The sequence below is a fragment of the Haliaeetus albicilla genome, chromosome 13 (assembly GCF_947461875.1).
Source record: "Haliaeetus albicilla chromosome 13, bHalAlb1.1, whole genome shotgun sequence".
NCBI classification, from domain to species: domain Eukaryota; kingdom Metazoa; phylum Chordata; class Aves; order Accipitriformes; family Accipitridae; genus Haliaeetus; species Haliaeetus albicilla.
Genome location: NC_091495.1, coordinates 7,155,763 through 7,173,390, shown reverse-complemented (window position 1 = coordinate 7,173,390; position 17,628 = coordinate 7,155,763). Strand labels below are relative to the sequence as shown.

General features: G+C 43.7%; 1 protein-coding gene and 1 long non-coding RNA gene across 3 annotated transcripts; one reads left to right on the top strand and one right to left on the bottom strand.

The window, feature by feature from the left end:
- Nucleotides 1–778: 778 nt before the first annotated feature.
- On the bottom strand, nt 779–9,740 carry LOC138688544 (uncharacterized). Of its 2 annotated transcripts, XR_011327406.1 has the most exons (4): nt 9,500–9,740; nt 8,446–8,498; nt 6,567–6,689; nt 779–1,086 (listed from the first exon to the last, which is right to left on the bottom strand). It is a non-coding gene; the product is annotated as an uncharacterized lncRNA (long non-coding RNA). The 2 variants fall into 2 exon arrangements; XR_011327405.1 differs by lacking the exon at nt 6,567–6,689.
- A 288-nt stretch (nt 9,741–10,028) lies between these two features.
- SRP9 (signal recognition particle 9) lies at nt 10,029–15,659 on the top strand. Its single transcript, XM_069800042.1, has 3 exons — nt 10,029–10,193; nt 12,857–12,925; nt 14,526–15,659. Exons 1-3 carry the CDS (start codon nt 10,122–10,124, stop codon nt 14,643–14,645), a joined length of 261 nt encoding a protein of 86 aa, XP_069656143.1. The 5' UTR covers nt 10,029–10,121; the 3' UTR covers nt 14,646–15,659.
- The last annotated feature ends 1,969 nt before the right edge of the window (nt 15,660–17,628 follow it).

Here is a 17,628-nt window from a genome sequence, read left to right as displayed (position 1 = left end):
GCTGGTTGCTATAAAGGACCACAGTGTCAGGAAATGTTGGAGCCTGCTATTCTGCTTCTGGAGGCATCCAGGAAGAATGCAAGTTGAAAGAACACTGTATAGGTTGAATAGCATCAAGAAACATTGGAGAAGGCCACAAATACTTTTAAGCCTGTTCAGCGGAGGGATCCAGACTAAGGCAGTGAATTACTGGAGTGGTTAGCTATGCAGCCACATAGAAACCAAGGCAAGGCTGTGATCTCCCAAGGGCCCAAGATACCAGGAAAAAGCTCAAGAAAGAATGCAGATTGCCAGGGGGACTGAAGAATCCTGCATATAAACTAGGGACAACAGAAAAGCTGTGAGATCTGTCAGGAAGCACTGGGTAAGGTCACAGACTGAAACAACTCAGATGTCTGGTTTCACCATTTGACTAATAGAAAAAAGATGTGACCCAAGATAATCCTGCCTGCTTCTCTTTTGGAGTGCAGAAGAGAAACCCTTTCAGTACCATCTTAAAGCAATGAATGCTTCCTGCTGAACAACCAATGCCATGTATGGAAAATAGCTATCTATCCTATGTCATTGTATGTGTTTAAACTGGGCCTTGGAAACCACATGAGACTAGGAGAGGAAGATAATCTCTTTGGGACAAGGGAAACTTCTTAAGGGCTACGTTGTGCTTAGCTCTGTGTGCTGGCACAGGGAACCCTTTTGCCTCTCACAGCACAGTTACACAGCAGGTAGATATCACTGGTCTCTCATCATGACTTTATAAAATACTGATAGAGGAAAACAGTATGGAAAACATGTTTTATTCATGCAACATCTAACTCCAGAGTACAGGTCCTAAATAGAGTAACATGGCTAACGTATTCATAATTCACAGTGCTGACTGGCTCTGGAGCGATGCCTTTCTGGAGCCTGGGCAGAGCGAGGGCCTCAGGCCCCATCTGGCAGCCTGATTTTGCTGAAGACACACTCTATTTGAAACCTGCTCCTTGCTGCACGTCTTCCCAGGGGAACGACGATCGGCACCAGCACTCCAGCAGCAAATCTCCTCCCTCCCTCTAGCACAGCTCAGCCTCAGGAGATCCATTCTGCAGCCTGTGTTTGGATGAGGAGGGGGGAAGGGGGAAGAAGACAAAGAGTTATTTTTCGTAAGATCTGCTGCAGAAGGCTGAAAACAGCCAGGTTTCCAACCTCTTTCCTTTGTTTGCCTTAGGTCTCTCAATTTCTATATCAGGCTCTGGTTCAGCTTCCATTAGCACTTCCTCATCAACATCGTTAACAATGGTTTCCTCACTGAGGGTATCACTGGGATTATACTTACTGCCAGAATCCTCTGGCACAAAATCACTGTCTGAGTCAGAGCAGAGAAATAATTAACCCTCATGATACTTCTCTGAGGAATGAACAGAATACCTACTAAGATTTATGGGGCATCAAATTGATCCTGCTCCTAAGGAGAAAAGCGTCCACTTGCTGAAGTTAGCATTGCCACGGAGGAGCGAGGAGGTCCCTGTGTCAACGCAGGAGACATCTTCACCTCAGCTGTAAGTGGCCTGCATTACCTTAATTACATTAGTTGCCTTACATGTCTAAACAGCAAACCACTTGTTTACTGCTTTGGCCCTGGATTAGATCATGGTTTCATTACCCAAAAAAACTATCAGTGTCAACGGATTCTCAGCTTCTGTGAAACTGGTCAAGCTGGAGTCAGGCAGGGCAAGACTATCTTACTTGAAATTACCAGCATTTGATCTGCAAACAGCCTTCAAACACTCCTGATCATATTCTCTATCTATAAGACTAGATTTATGATTCAACCTACAACTCCAGAAACCAAAATAGAACTGCTGGAAAATTTTCCCCACATATGGAGAAGAGTGTTGCCCCACAGAAGAGAAATAAGCATGAAGATTTACACGAATTTGCATGGTTTTGCTCTTTTCAACTCTAGAGACAAGAGTTTTCCTTCCCTCCAAAAAGCAATCAGTCACTTCAGTGGCAGGCATTTGCAAGCAAAGCTAATTAACTTTCTAGGTCCAGAAGGATCCGCTCCCAAAAGCTGATAATATGTCGCAGTGGGGTAGGGGAAGGATAGTACAGTCCTAGCTGGCTGGGAGGGATCTCTGGAGAAGTACATATCGTACAGATTTCTGTCTGCAAAAAACAGTAGTCTGCTAAGATCTGGAAGCCTCAAAATCCTTTCACTTCTGCTGGGAATTTAGTTCAAAGCAGCTGCATGTAAATTTTGCATAGCAAATGCTATGCTGGCAAATCTTTCTCATGATTCTTGTTTTTAAATCAACAAGAGTAAACTATATAGAAGAGGAGCTAGCTTTAGGGCAGCCAGATTTACCCTAACTGTTTTAAAATAAAAGTGAAAACAACCCTAAGGACAAAAAAAAAGGGATTTGAAATATGTATGAGCAGATGCACTGCCCTGCCTCATCTCTTTGTGCTGCATAAGGGGGACACAGATTGGCTGAATCCTTATAAATAGAGATCTGGTACAGAGATTCCTCAGAAAACATGCAGCTACTGTTCCCAGTTCCTCTCCCTCCCATCCAGGAGTGGGTAAGAGACAGGGAGACAAGGAAGGAGGGTCAGCATCAGGCTGGGAATTGCCTGAAGGCCCCTCATCTTTCTCTAGGCCCTAAAATGATGAGAGCAGTGAATATTTCCTCCTTCATTCACATCCCTTGCATATGTGTTTCTGGTATCTGTGTGACCTCTAAACTTCTGCCTCATCTGAGAGAGGGGAGAACTTTGTCATTTATTCCTGAAATAGCAAGATCGCTTCGACCTTTGACTTACTACAAAAAATAATGAGATCAGTTAAAGTTGGTAATGGAGAGAGAAAAATACCTCAGCAAGAATGCAATTGTTAGGACACATTTCAAATCTTGTTAGTAGTTATCCCTTCAACATAAAGTCACAGCCCTGGCATGTAATTTATACAGATATTCTCCCTGCCCCCACACCTACATACTACCTAGATCACCCTTCATATTTTTAATGTACTCCAAATCTTATGAAAATGCTAAACCTACAGATTTGAGGTTAAAACTTCTCTGCAGGCTCAAGCCAACCAAAGGGACAGCTAAATACTTGCAACCCCCGTGACAAGGATCGTGACAGCAGCACTGTGTTGGAAGTAAGGAAGCCCTTCCCAGCACCGATCCCAGCTCTTACGTATGCTTTATGTGGGCCTGCGAGCCCCATAGCTACCCAAGCTCTGTATCAGACATCTTTTATAGAAAGCTGCCATACTGTAGACATCAAAGGAATGTGGGTGCTTGCGGTTGACTCGGGAACTGGCAATGCAAATGCCGAGAATCCACTTTGACACTCATTTGACCATAATTTGGACCTCCACCTGCACCAACTCTTGACCAAGGACAAACGCTCAAACAGGAGAGCTTGAGGAGCCTGCAGAGGCTTTTGTCTGCTGGGCATTCTTGGCAACAGCTGCTCTGCACAAAGTGTTTCTACTGTTGCAACTACGGAAAGGGGTGTATGGGAAAACAGCTGCATCGCTGCGGCTTCCCAAGTTCCGCCTGCCAGCTGAGCTGCCCAACACGCCTGTGTGTGACCGCAGCGCGGGGCAGCGGCGGGCGTCCTCTTCTGCCTCCAGCTGAGGGGATGGGAGAAGTTGCTGATTCACATCCACTCCCCCTGCTCAGCCCGTCCTACTTCTTCTTGTGGAAATTACCACCTCTTCAGATCTGCCTGCAGAGCGGCTCGTGTGGACACCCCCTAACCTACTTTGGTCAACCTGAGCCAGACTTAGCTTAAATGGATTAAGTAGGAGGTTTTTGCTAACCCAGTTTGATTGAAGTGGGTTAAGGGGCACTCACACAAGCATCTCTGCAAACACATCATGAGAGGGCATTAATTCCTGGGAAAAGGCAACGACAAGTGGCTGGGACTACCAGACGCTTTTACTGACACAGCTAAATCAAGAGTCCACTCAAAGGAGGCTGCACAACTTTAGGGATGGGCATGAATTGACTTTGCAAACAGCAGAAGTTACTGTTTCCCACCAGCTGCCTGTTGCTGGTCTCACAACAGCACAGGGGGCAGGGGAAGCGTGTTACTCTTTCACTTCAGCAAGTTGGCACGGTTCACCTGCCAGGAAGGTTCAAACTTCAGCATTACAGCAGTCTAGGAGCCGCTCATGTCTTCCTTTCTGCAGGCTGAACTGAGAAGGAGGTAATTTCCATCTGATTTGGGCTGAGACGTAGCTTAGAGTTAGAAGTCAACTTAGTTAAAAGTACCGAAAGCCCTTCCACCCCAGATGCAGTTACACTGCTCCAGAGGACTTGAGAAGGCATCACTATAAGCATCTAATCTCACTTGCCCCTTCTGATGGTTTGTACTTTTCAATTACGTCAGCCATGGCAGCATGAATAGCACAGGTAAACCAGCCTTAAGTCATGCCTATCAAATAAAAAGCTTTTCTATTTAAAGATTAATGTAAGAAATCAATGCACTTCCAGTGTGTGCCAGCAGATGATCTAACCCCATCTTAAGCATGCTCAGAAACTTCACATAATGGTGATACAAAATCTATAAGTAGTTAATGCTAAGAGTGTCTGTCTGCTTCCAGACCGCTTCAAATCCCGGTTCATGAGCTGGCTACCAGATGTGTTCTTCTTTTCCCTGAAGGCCATCATGAGGACTGCTATTTCATTCTCAAATCTCAACAGTCAATGTTGTGACAGCATAGAGTCTGCTCTCTAACGTATGTCTCTTGCATGACAGCACATTAATTTGAATATGTTATTATGCTGAAGGGACTAAACTGACCACTTAACAGAAAGAGGTGCATCTTTCTAGCTATCAAAAGCGAACAGCTTAACAAGAACACTGTCAGAACAGCATCCAAAAATGAAAGGGCAGTTTCTATTAAGCCCAGGCTGGCAACACAGCCATACATAGGGACAGCTCTCTTGCTAGTGCAATGGTTATTGACATGCACATATATAAACTCCCTAACATACAGTAAGATTAAATTAGTCCATATTAAATGACGGGGGGGGGATGTCTAGTGGTTAAAGCAAACTGGGAAACCATGCTGCCTTGGGAAATGTTACGGCTAAAATGTACGGCAAGTGTGGATCGTGGTGTGCCCAAGGCTGCAGGCTCCCCAGTGGCCCCAACCAGGGACATGTTTGGAGTGTGTTTCCTTTCACAGGAACAAGGGCACTGCGGAAAAGGAGGGAGGAGAATAGCAGGCACCCAGGTCTCATCCCGACTTGAAGTTGTGACTTGGCTGGGACAGGCACTGGGACAGGGCCCCAGAATCCTGCTGTCCCCATACAGCTTTAATTATCATGAACTGTATTTTAACAACCAAGTCACACCAATATTTAATTACCCTGTTAGGACAGTATGAGTCTGAATCACTGGATAAGATGCTTGTGTGAAAAAGAAGTAGAAAATTAGCATTCATATAATTAACTATCTATGGCTCAGCCTGGCAAAACCATTAGCCAAGCTGTTTAAAACATAAAACCCACAGAAAGCAGTATGTTTCGTGCTCCTTCAGGAGCTGTGGAGTGAAAACCTGTGGCTCAGTTTGGCATGTTATAACCCATCCAGGAGCACAAACTGCTTCTGACTGCAGACTCAGTTCTCATGGGTACTGAGATTCAGAAGCCAGTGAAGTCAAAGACCTCAGATCCTACTGTACTCAAGATCTATCTGCATCCTTATGCACATAAATGCCCTTTCAAAGAAAAAAATAACCCTGTGTGATTGAAGTTTGCATCAGTACAAATCCCAAGCTGTTTTAGACCATACACACACAAGAATGGAATGTATAATCACCATGCCCATGCCTTCTCCTTAACTTTACTGAGGGCTGGGCTGAAGCTATTTTGAAAGAAGTGACTGTATCTCCTTCTTTAAGCTGTAAGCATTCCCGGCAGCAATAATTGCCTTGTTACTAACTCCTCATTAACACTCTTTTAGACCTGTATAACTGTGCTGACTTTATGTTGCTCCTGGTCCAAGAACAGGATTATCATCTCAGCACCAAAGTCTCCTCTTAATTAAAATGTTACAGATACAAAAAAAAAAAAATCCACTGAAATAAATGGAATTACTCTGGATTTACAGCAGCATAACTGAGATCAGAGTTTGTCGTATTGTTTCCCATCAAATCCATAATTTAGCATGATAATGCACAGTGTTCTATACAAAGCTTCTTTTAGGTGGAAAGCCCAGCTTGTTTTACTCACCAGTAGTATGTCACGGTGACAGATAACTATTTTAATGAATTTAATACTCTTACCTGAATTCCTTATCCACAAAAGAGAAATACATTTGCAAATAAGAATATGGCACCTGCTTTAGATTGAATAAAAGCATTAATGTGAAGAACGGGAAACCAAATATCTAACCCTGAGTGATGCTGAGCAGCTGCAACTTCCATGAACTTTGCAGCAGTCGCAAGAACTCAAGATCTCCGTGGATGATATTTTAAGATATAATGCAAGGTCTTTTTCTACTATTTTCTTTCAGTTTGTCATTTATGCAAAGGAAGACACTAGATAAAAAACTAAAGAAATTACCATGTGCAATCCAGATGCCTGAACATAACTATACGAAGCAGAACTTGCAGTAGCAACATGTAGAAGCTTGATCAAAGAGAGATCATTAATCATGTACATACAGGTTGGATGAGGGGGAAAGGCCTGAGGAAAAACCGCATGAAAAATCTTCATCACACAAGTACTTACGTTATTGCTTCAGAGCTTTTTATGGCCTTAAATCTAAGCTAAAAAAGACATTATCTAAGGTGGTCTAGGGAATATAGCAAGGATATACAAGGAGAGACTGAGGAAAGGGTAAATGAGGTTTTCTAGCATTCCAGATTTCACTTACGAGTGATGGAATGGCCGTTAAGACCACTGGAATGATTTCTTGCATGGAAGAAAGGAGGAACTCAAGAAAAGAAAGCAAGACAAGCATGTTATGTTTTAGCAGAATTCTTACTAACTACTAAATTATTATTGGCTACACACCAAACACTCCACACAGTGATAAACAACTGCTCATTTTATTTCACTAAACAAAAAGCCCATTGAAAGATTTCTACTATTACTGCATTCACTGGAACTCACTTGAAAAATACAGTTTTGGACATACATCAAATACAACTTACAGCTGAGTAACTGCAGTGGCCTAAGTTACTTTTCAAAACATGTCAAGAAAATGTTCTGTTCTCCAGGCAAGAGGAGAACAACAGAGTGAAGCAGCACACTAACTATAGGTATCAGACATTCCCTGAGGCTCAGAAATAGCTTCTCTTTTTAATTGCTGAGATTTCAGCAACTGGCCTTGCTCTCAGGGTTGCTGGGGGGGGGGGTGTGGTTTCACATACAGCCCCCCATTTTTGGTGGCAAGCCAGCAAAACCAGTAGAAATTCCCATATCCTGTCTTGCCACCAGAAAAGGTACATTTTCAACAGCTGTGTCAGCACAACAGTACCTAAGGCCACACAGTAAACTGGAAAAAAGAACTGATCTCAGTTAAAAAAAAGTGTTACTAAAAACGGTGCTGCTTTTAATCCAAGCATTGGTTTGATCCCCAGCGCAGAGTTACAAACAGCTGTGCCAGCACAACCATGGGGCCATAGGTGGTGGTGGTGGCAGGGAAGATTAAATCCTTAAGATCTGCAGCCAGGAACACGCTATGCAGAATTGTGTATCAGGCTGTATATAAGTGTCATAGTGACACATCACATTTTCTTCAGAGGTAAGGCCAATTATGAAATCCCTCTCTCTGTTCTTTGCCCTGGCTGCTGCAATTCGTCACCTCCAAATCTGTGCATATATAATAGTTTTAGAAGCTGCATCCTAAACGGGATCACAGAAATCATCTGGGTTAAGGAAAAAGAAATACCAAAATGGGTTTGTTTTCTAATCTTGCTCTGTTGCATTAGCTCAACTGCAGAAATTGTGAATTACAGGGCTAATGACTGGCCCTTGGCAAGCTCCTAAGACAGCTCTTGTGTCAAAAAACACATAAAAGATCCTGAACATTTGAGTCAAAATTAAAATCCTCTGAAAAGCAACCCTAAGGTGCTTCTGACTGGCCAACCCAAAATTGGGACTCCTCCTTCAGAAAGAAAATATCTGTGTCCCACTTGAAAACTTGGATCCAATTTGGTGAGCCATGGTTCTGTGAAATGTTATAGGTGTTACAGGGTTTGTACTCCCCACACCTTTCATTTGCCTGTATTTACATCCCCTACGTGTCTATGAAACACTACCAAAAGCGATTTCTACTCTGCTGTTATAAATGGCTACCCAAAACCTAAGATAGTGGAGAAGCGCTCCCTCCAGGTTAGGTTCTGTGTTTGGGATAATCGCGTTGGGCTCTGTCAATACATCTATCACCTTTAATCAGAGCTGTTGATTATCCGACTCTCTGAAAGACAACTCTTACGTTTCTGAAGCTGGATTCTCTGACACAGCAGCATCTAAACTCTGTGAGCAGTTCTGGAAAGAAAAAAAAGAAGTCTTAAGTCTTTCCACTATTCATAGCCTCCACTCATTGGTGAAAAGCCCTTTAACAGAATTGTTTAGACCACATAACACCCACGAGTTGCAATTTATTAAAGTTTGGCAGTCTAATCACTGCAGACTTTTTCAGAGTTGATCCCCACAGTAACAATTATTTTCTGCTTTACTGACTCAGGGAAATTCATTCTAGTTTTTCTCCCCTTACCTCCCATCCACCGTTTTATTTCTATGCCGTGTTTCTTCACTCTCCTTTGCGCCTATTGTGCCTTTTGTGGTCAAAAAAACTACAGCGAGTATTTCCCCATGTTGCTAGTGGAGACTAGAATGGCCCGCATAATTTGTCCCCTTACATGCGGATCTGCCCTAAACTTTCCAGTTTATTTGTTTGGCCACACTGTTCAGTAAAACTAACTTGAAGTCGTGAGTCATTATCAGGAGCTTCTGGGTTTTCAGTGCGTCCCCATGAAATAGAGAACAGAGGACTGCAATTTTTATGTGTTTATTGTAATTGCAGCAGTTACACAAGCCGTGTAACACAGTCAGAGCTTAGCACTGTGGCTGGCTCCAACCTTTGTGTAATTAAGGAACAGAAATCACAGGTCATGTCAGGAAATGGGATTTTAAAACGTAACAGGAGAAATTGTGGATTTTGTTCCCCTCTCATTTCCCTTTGGAAATTTATTTTAGTCAGTTTTATGTAAATGCTTTACACACACACATCTATATTTGAAAAACAGGGTTCCCCAAGATCTTTATAACTTTCAGTCTCTCTCTGAAACCAGCAGCTTTACCTCCAGTGCCGAGCCCTGCCTCAGCACCCCTCCGAAACGACCGCGGCTGCCCCGGCGGCCCAACCAGTGAGCTGCTCCTGAAGGATCCTTTTTGTTCAGCATGGAGACAACCTCCCCCTTAACAAAGGACCGTCCAGCCACGGAAAACCTGGACGGGATTCAGTCGTAAAAGCCGCCCGAGCTAACCTCATGCCGGTGGCCCGCTTGCCCGTCTGGTCAGGGCTGACCCGCGGCCTTGGCCTCGCCTCCCGCCGGGACCCTCCTGGCCGGGACCCTCCTGGCCAGGCCCCTCGCCCCCACGCTGGCTCACCCGCGCCCCCAAACCACCACCCGTGGGGCTCAGGGTGGGAGACTGACGCGGAGACGGCCCGCACCTGGCCCGGCAGAGGCCCGCAGATGCCGGTCCCGCGGAGCGCCTAGCCCCCGGGGCGAAGGGGCTGCCCCCCCCCCGCCTCCCGGCGGCGGCGGGACTCGAACCCGCGACGCCCGGCCGGCGGGCGATCAGCCCGCGCCGCTCCGATGCGGCGGCGCAGCCACCGATGGGCGGGGCGTGCCGGTATCCCGCCGCGCCTGGAGGGGTCGCTGTGGCGACCGCGCCGCCCGCCGGCCTGCCCTCTCTGGGCCCGTCGGCCGAGCTCCGCCGGCGGGCCCGGAATCTCCGAGTCATGCGCTTCGCGATTGGGCGACAGTTTCCCGCCGACCAATGGGAGGTGTCGGCTTGCAGTGACGCCCGCCCGCCTTCAGCGCCATCTTGCCGGCGGCGGGAGGAGCGGAGGAGCACGCCGGTCCGGCCCGGCCCGGCCCCGCCATGCCGCACTACCAGGCCTGGGAGGAGTTCACGCGCGCTGCCGAGAAGCTCTACCTCGCCGACCCCATGAAGGTGGGGTGGGAGCCGGGCCAGGCCGAGCCGAGAGGCCGGGCGGGCGGGACGGAGAGGCTCCCGCCGCCCGCGGTAGGCCCGGGGAGGAGCGGCTGTGGCGTGAGGCGGTGGGCGCCGTGCGGGGGCGGCTTGGCGGCTCCGGCGCCTTCGCTCCGTGTCCTCTGGCCCTCCGGGGAGGCAGACGGTCCTCTGAGACCCGGCGGGCCGCCCTCGCCGGAGCCCGCCGCGGCGTCTCCCAGGGACTGTAGCTGTGCCGCAGGCGCCGGGAGCAGCGCTGCCGAACCGGCGGGGGCGGCCGGCGGTAACCGGTTGGAAGGGATTTTCGAGGCGTAGTTGCAGTGGCCTGCACGGGGGAGGCAAGAAGCAGCAGCAGGGAAGGGGGTTACTCGCTGCTGTCGCACCTGGCCTGCTTTTCCCACGGAGCAGGAGGAAATTCTCATTTAACACCCCAAAAACGTCCATAGGGGATGGTGTTTTGGGTGTTGTTACCAGCCACAGGTGCGAACCTGGAGAACCGAACTTGAGAGACGTTGTGCTGCTTTACAGTGTACCTGTACATTAGAAACGGGGATTTAAGAGTTCTGCTGAACAAAGAGTGTATCAACAATTTGTTTATTTTATGAGTCTACAACATCTAAGAGTGCATCATTTGTCATCCTAAAAAAATTAAAAGAAAGCTCTTATGTTGCATTGTTGCCTGCAGTGATGTTTCAGCCTGGAAGGTGTTTGCTTCCTAAATAGTAATTGCTCTAGGAACTAACTTCTTGGTACATGACTGCTTTTTGGTTTTGGTAACTTTTTCAGGAGTATATTTTGTGCAAATGTTAAAAGTCATTTCAGTCTTCAGAAAAAGCGTTATAATTCAGCCAAAAAGCAGCACAGAAGGTAACATGGAGCTCATATGCCTGAGAACTTCATTAAAAAAGGCCTAGTTTTCCTCACCAAAAACAGAGGATGTGGAGGAACCTTCTGAAGTAGTGTTTAACATCTGCCTTTAATTAGCATAGGTGACCCCTTCGTGTACAATTGCCACCTGTCTACTGATAATAAAATTGTCCTGGTTTACCTTCTTATGTTCTGTAACGCTCAATTAAATAAAAGAGGAGGGATGTCAGTGCAGCCAGGAGTTGCTCTTCCCCTTTTCTTAAGGGGTATCCAAAGGCAATCTCTTCCTATCCATGGCAATAAACTTGTCTATTTATGAAGGAGTTTATATGGGTGTCAGAGTCGCAACACAAGTACCCTTCTTCTAATTTGCCAGAGAACTAGCTTGAGGCACTTTTGTATGTAACTGGGCTTGTCTGGAAACTGAAGGAAGAATAAGAATTGTGGGAGATGGGTGTGCGTTCTTTGTGGGCTGGTGAGGCTAGGTAGTGAGTGGTCTTGCCTTTTGCGGGAGCTAGTTATCTATTGAGTCTATGCCTGCTGCTTGTGGCAGCCTTTCCTGTGCTTTTGGGCCTTCTCAGCTGAGAGATGTACAGTTACATAGCTGTTGTGGTTAGAAGATGACTGTTTGTTAAACAAGAAGGGTAAATCTGTCATGAGATCCATCTTGGAGCAGGAATTTCAAAATATATTTTGTAGTCAAGGAGGTTGTTGACCATTAGCACAGGTGACTGTACAACAAAGACCTGTTTATGGTGCAAGTTCAGAATGTTCTCAGAAGGACACCTTGCTTTGTTTCTAGTTACTGATGCTAGCTGAGGCTAGAAACAATAGATACAAAGTCCCTGTGGCCAGCTCTGCATTCAGGAGGAAGCATTTAATGCTCGGTCAGTTGCTGAGGATGTGATTTTTATCACTGTGCCTTTGAGAACTTTGGTGATTTGAGAGTCCAGAGGGACTGTGGATAGGTTAAAGCTCAGGGCAGGTGACTACAGTAGGAACTGTTTTAGTGAGAAGTTGAATGCTTGCTTTCAGTCTTCAAATTTAGCCTTTTTGAGTCTTGAAAGCAATTTAATTTAGAAGAACTCTATTCAGTCCTCTGATTTTAATTACTCTGAAAGTGTTACTCTTTGTATCTTCCCTTTCCACTTGCAAAAACATCAGAACACCAAATCTGTCTGCAGGCTGCAGTGCAGCTATTGAAACAACTGTAGTGACTGGAAATATGACGACTTTTACATAATAGTTTAGGTACTGTAGAAGAAAAAGTAGTAACGTTGAGCCGACCCACTCAATCCCTTTCAAGTCTTCATGTAGAATTATTTTTTTCTTTAAGTGTTTCAAGATTATAAGCACAAGCTTCCAGTTAGTTTTTCTGAAGTGTGATAAATGGTGAGGGGGTGTCTTGTATTGACATGACTCTCGTAGTTTATCTTACCTGTCACTGATGTCTCTGCAACGGTCCTTGGGCATGTTCAAAACCACTGTAAATACAGCAATGTTAAGCTGTTTGATGTTGCTGTAGTACCAGTTTAATATGTTAAGCAGGGAAATGTGATGGTTCAACTTCCACACCAGGTTTGAGAACTTAACTTCCACACCATCCTGGCTGTTGGATTAGTGGCCACCAGAGCTGAGGACCACCACAAAGGTGGTGAAAATGTGAAGCAGTACATAATTATAATGAAAAGTAGTCTGAATTTGGGCAGATTTCCTTCAGATGTGTTCTGAGAATTGTTAGCTATAGATGTTAATTCTTAAAATGTTTGTCATTTCAGGTGCGGGTTGTTCTCAAATATCGACATTGTGATGGGAACCTCTGTATCAAAGTAACGGATGATGTGGCTGTAAGTACAGAATATATTCCCCTTTCAGGGCTTATTGTACCTCTCATGGACTTGCATTTTGCTGTCAGTCAACTTGGGAGCTCTTAGCCATTGCCTTGAGAGTGCCTAACAGTTTTCTGAAAACTTGTGTTCAGCCTTCCCTAGCTGTTGTGTCTGTGACTGACATTGACCTGTGGTTCAACTCTGTGGAGGGGTTAGGATGCGAGGTGGTGGGCAGCAGGTAGAAATGCGTCAGCATGCATCAGCGTATGCATGCTGATCTGCACACCAGCAGCAGGTTCTTGGTGCTAGTGATGTTATAACCAAGTTGCTGTTTTTCTGCAGTCCAGAGTAAGCAACAGTAGTCTGCCCTTCTCTTGTCTTCAGACTTGGAAAAAAATCAGATTTCTTCTTTTCCAGGAAGAGTAGTCTGGCATTGGTATTTCCAGTACCCGGGAGAGATGTGAAACTCCAATAATGGCACTTCCTGATAGGATAATAGGGCTTAACATGGGTGAGATGTTGAGTATGGAGCAGTGATAACAGGGGGAGGTGAAGGGCAATTTAGTTGAAATCTTCCATAGGGAAAGTTGGAGTCAGGTGATTCATGAATGTGAACTCTTTTCAGTTACAGGCCTTCTTACCTGCTTCCAGTCACAGAAAGCTGTTACACTGGTGGCGGGGCAGGGGATTGGTTTCATTTTGGGTTTTGGTGTTTTGGTTGTTTTTTTTCCTAAAGGCAGGAAGGGAAGTTTTCCTTGATGCTCAGTCTGTAGAACTAATATAGCTAAAGGAAAAAAAGATCTGTTTTCTACTGTTTGTCTCTGAATTAAAATAGGAATTTAACGCTGGCAAAAGTTGCTGTGTTGACAGCACTGAAGAATGGAGCATTCTGGGTTTTTTCATTGTTAAATCAGCCTGGGCAGTTATACTCATGCTGTACAGGTGTAAGGAATTACTTAGTCTGGAAAAGAAAAACCCACAAAAACCTAAGTGGTCTTTCTGAGACAAGTCACTGGCATATTACTCTTGTTCCTTTTGCATTTACAGGCTTGTCACATGAGGGAGTTCCTTTTTATCTTAATCAGATGCGATGTTCCTTATTTAGGACTGTCTTAGAAACAGATTTTGCTTGGGAGAGGGGATCCCCTTCAGTGGGAAATGCTGAACTGATTTTATGTCACTGGCAGTGTAACATTAAGGACTGTGAAAGGCAAAATAAACTTACTTTCAGAATATAGAGAATAGGAAAGTAATTTCAGGTTTAAAATCTGTTTCTGTTTTTAGACAACACAAACAGGAGTGTCTCTGAAGACAGCTTTAAACCCCAAGTTTTAGCATCTTTTTTGAGAGAGAAGAAACTAGGATAAATCATAAGCTTTCCTGTGTTCAAAATGGAAGACATGAGCCTTTCAGAGAAACTTAAATGTAAACACAGATGTGTGTGTATTTTAAAACAAGGTAGATAGGTGTTGGTGCTGTCCCATGGTAACAACATGCCACAAATGAATGTTTAAATACTTACTTTGTTTTGTGTGTTCCAAGCACAAATTTGCTGCAACTATAAACAGGATAAAAACAGTTCAAGCGAAATCTGATGTTAAGCAACTTTCTCTTACAGTGTTTGCTGTATAGAACAGACCAGGCGCAAGACGTAAAGAAGATTGAGAAATTCCAGAGTCAGCTAATGCGACTCATGGTGGCTAAGGAATCCCGCAGTGCTGCCATGGAAACAGACTGAATTGCTGAAAATAAAACGAGTGCTCCAGTCATATTTCACTGGAAGAAAATATCTCTTGGATTTGAACGAATACTGGGACAGGAGATGCTTTTGTGTACTGAAGTGGACCGATGACAAGTCTGAAGCTTTTTTCCCCCCCCAGATTCCGCTTTGGAAAACTAGGAAAATAAATGCTTTCAATTGAAAGCTTATTTATTTTTGGGAATCAAACAAGAAAACTATTCTTACACACTAGGTATGCTAAGAAGACAAGTAAATGTTTTACATCTACAGAACTTTAGTGTGAATTTGATGGGCCACAAGCATATTTCTGGAAAGTTACTATAAAATTTAATATAGATTTCATTGTGTTCATACCTTATGCTGATGTACTCCCACAGTGAGAAGGTTTATTAACAAGACTAATACTGTAGCATGATGACTAGATCTAATAATATTTACATAAATGATATACATCAGTGTGGTGTAGAAGAATGGATGTTTTCAGAGCTGAAATGTTAAAATTGCCAATTTGTATTAGCAGTCACTAGCAAGATTTTAGCTTTTAGTATTGATCTTGGTCATAAGCTGTGCAACATCTGTGATGCAGTTTGTAGAACTGTTACATTGGCTGAATAATTAAACTTCTGTATTTTAAAAATTAAAGTAAAACTTTGCTTGAATATTGCTAGAGATCAGTGAAAAACTGGGAGTTTATTTTCTGCGTATGCAAATACTGTTATTAAAAAAAGTCAGTGGCATTTTTCCATACTTGACCTATTTTATACTAGCAGGGGAGCTTTTCCCACCCTTGCTTCAGGCAGGGTTGAAGTACATCAGCAAGACAAATTCTAGAAGCTCTTGCCTATTATGTTAACAGAAAAAATGCAACCAAACGCTATCCAGATTCCTTATTTTAGCAGCTTGCTAACTGTGCATTTTCAAATGTTACATGTGGCAGATGGATGTCAGCCAAATAAATAAATGGATGAAAACCAGCTTAATAAACACTTAAATACCACTGTCAAAAATAGACCAATGCTCCTGTGGCTTTGACTTGTTTCTCATTGTTACCTCTGGTAGGGTGATGGAAGCCTTAATTGTCTTTTGAAAAGGCTTTTTGCTTGAAAAACCAGTAGCTGAAATTGATACTTGCTTTGACTAGATCTTGCATACTTAAAACCAGGTGAATATTTTAATGTAATTATGCTATTGGTATAGCTAGGCTTTTCCAGGACTAATGTTTTGGGTTAAACCAAGCCATGACAGTAAAGCAGAACCTTAGAGAGACTTGTCTGTAGTGGCATTTAAATATAACAAAATAATCTACTTAAATAGCTACCTGCTGTCACTTACATAAAAAGAATTGAGCTACTCGGAAGCAGTGGAGTTCCCACATTTGCCAAAGGCTCGGAAAAAAACCCCAGGCTTGAATATTGCATTAGAGTACCCTCTCAGTTGAACATATAATGTTGCATATTGTTGGAAAATCCTGCAGTGCTAAATTCCCAGTTACTACTCAAATTATAGTCTGCAGGAGTGACTGGACTGGTACGTATATAATGCTTTTCTTTTTATATTGGCTTTTGAAATACAAATAAATCCAGAGAGAAGGCTAAACTTTGTTCATAGTTTAATAAGATTCTAGTAACGCTGAAAATTTTCCTTGATACTCTGAATTATTTTCTTAATATTTGCAATATAGTATACTAAGTAGTTAAGCCATTTTTGTCTAAAGCATTGTTCTGCAGTATGAATGGTTGCTACACAAAGTCATACAAGTGAAGGTTTAAGCTGTTAAATTAGCAGGTGAAAAGGCTGCAGCTATTTTAGTGTAATTTTTGGACATCTTATAGATTGTTTTGCATGTAAATGTCTTCTGTGATCTGAGGTACAGAAAGGCTTGAGTGGTATTTGCTTGGAGGTATTGTGCACGGAGGACAAAAATAAAAATAGAAGGCTGTAGACAGAACCTTTGTGTACCAAGTGGCTGAAAGGCTTAAGCTATATACTTAAGCATATATAATTTAGGGAGGGGACTGTTACCTAGCAGAGGGGAGCAATTACAGTACTATATATTAGAGTAGCAGTTGTCAAGCAAGAGAGGCAGGGAAATGGATTTCTAGTTTTCTAAATTCAGAAATTTTTTCTGTAAAACCATAAGGAAATATTGATGCTACTTTCATAAGAGTATGTGGTGTTAAGCTTGTTCTCCATATACTCGCAGAAAAACTAGTGCAGTTCTGTACAGTCATAATACACAAGAATACTGATAAAGCTACTGCTTAACTTTTGCCTTTGTCCTGAAATTTTCAGCAGCTTCAGTACTGTGTTCATGGGGTGGTAGAAAAGCTTTGAACTCAAAGGTCTGCTTTTTTGTGCTTATTTGCTGAGAGTGTGCATGTGTGCATATGTACACTGATCACTTTCCTAATAAACTTTCAATGAGTAAGTCCATCATATTGCCAACTACTTGAACATGTCCACTGGTATGTGATGAGGAAATCCGCTTAATATGGCTGCTGCACCAAAGGGATGATTGAACGCATTGCCTGTGAAGCAGTGAATTTGGTAGCCCAGCATGTCAGCAAATGCTTCTGATCACCAGCTAGGAGTTTGTGCCAATTACAGGCTGCAAAGAGGCAGCACAGGAGCAGACAGGCAATCTGCGGTTATAGACAGGTAACCTTCTTTGCAGGAGAAGTGGAACGATTAAAAGAAAAGGACTTTTTCTCTTGCTATAGCTGGTTTTGTTGATGCACGTTAGTTACCTTCAGTAATTGTTTTGTGAGAATAGTTTAACAGAGAATATGGGTCTTGTTATTGCACAAAGAAATTGGATTCGTTTACCAATGGAATTATTCTGTTTTTCTGGTGTTCTCACTTCCTGGATTCTTGAGTGTCTTTATTTCAGTTCTTCCTTTGTGCACAGCAGTTCAGCTTTGTGTGTGAGCTCTCTTTTTATGTGCAACTACATCACTTCTGTTTTCCTTCAGGTTTTAAG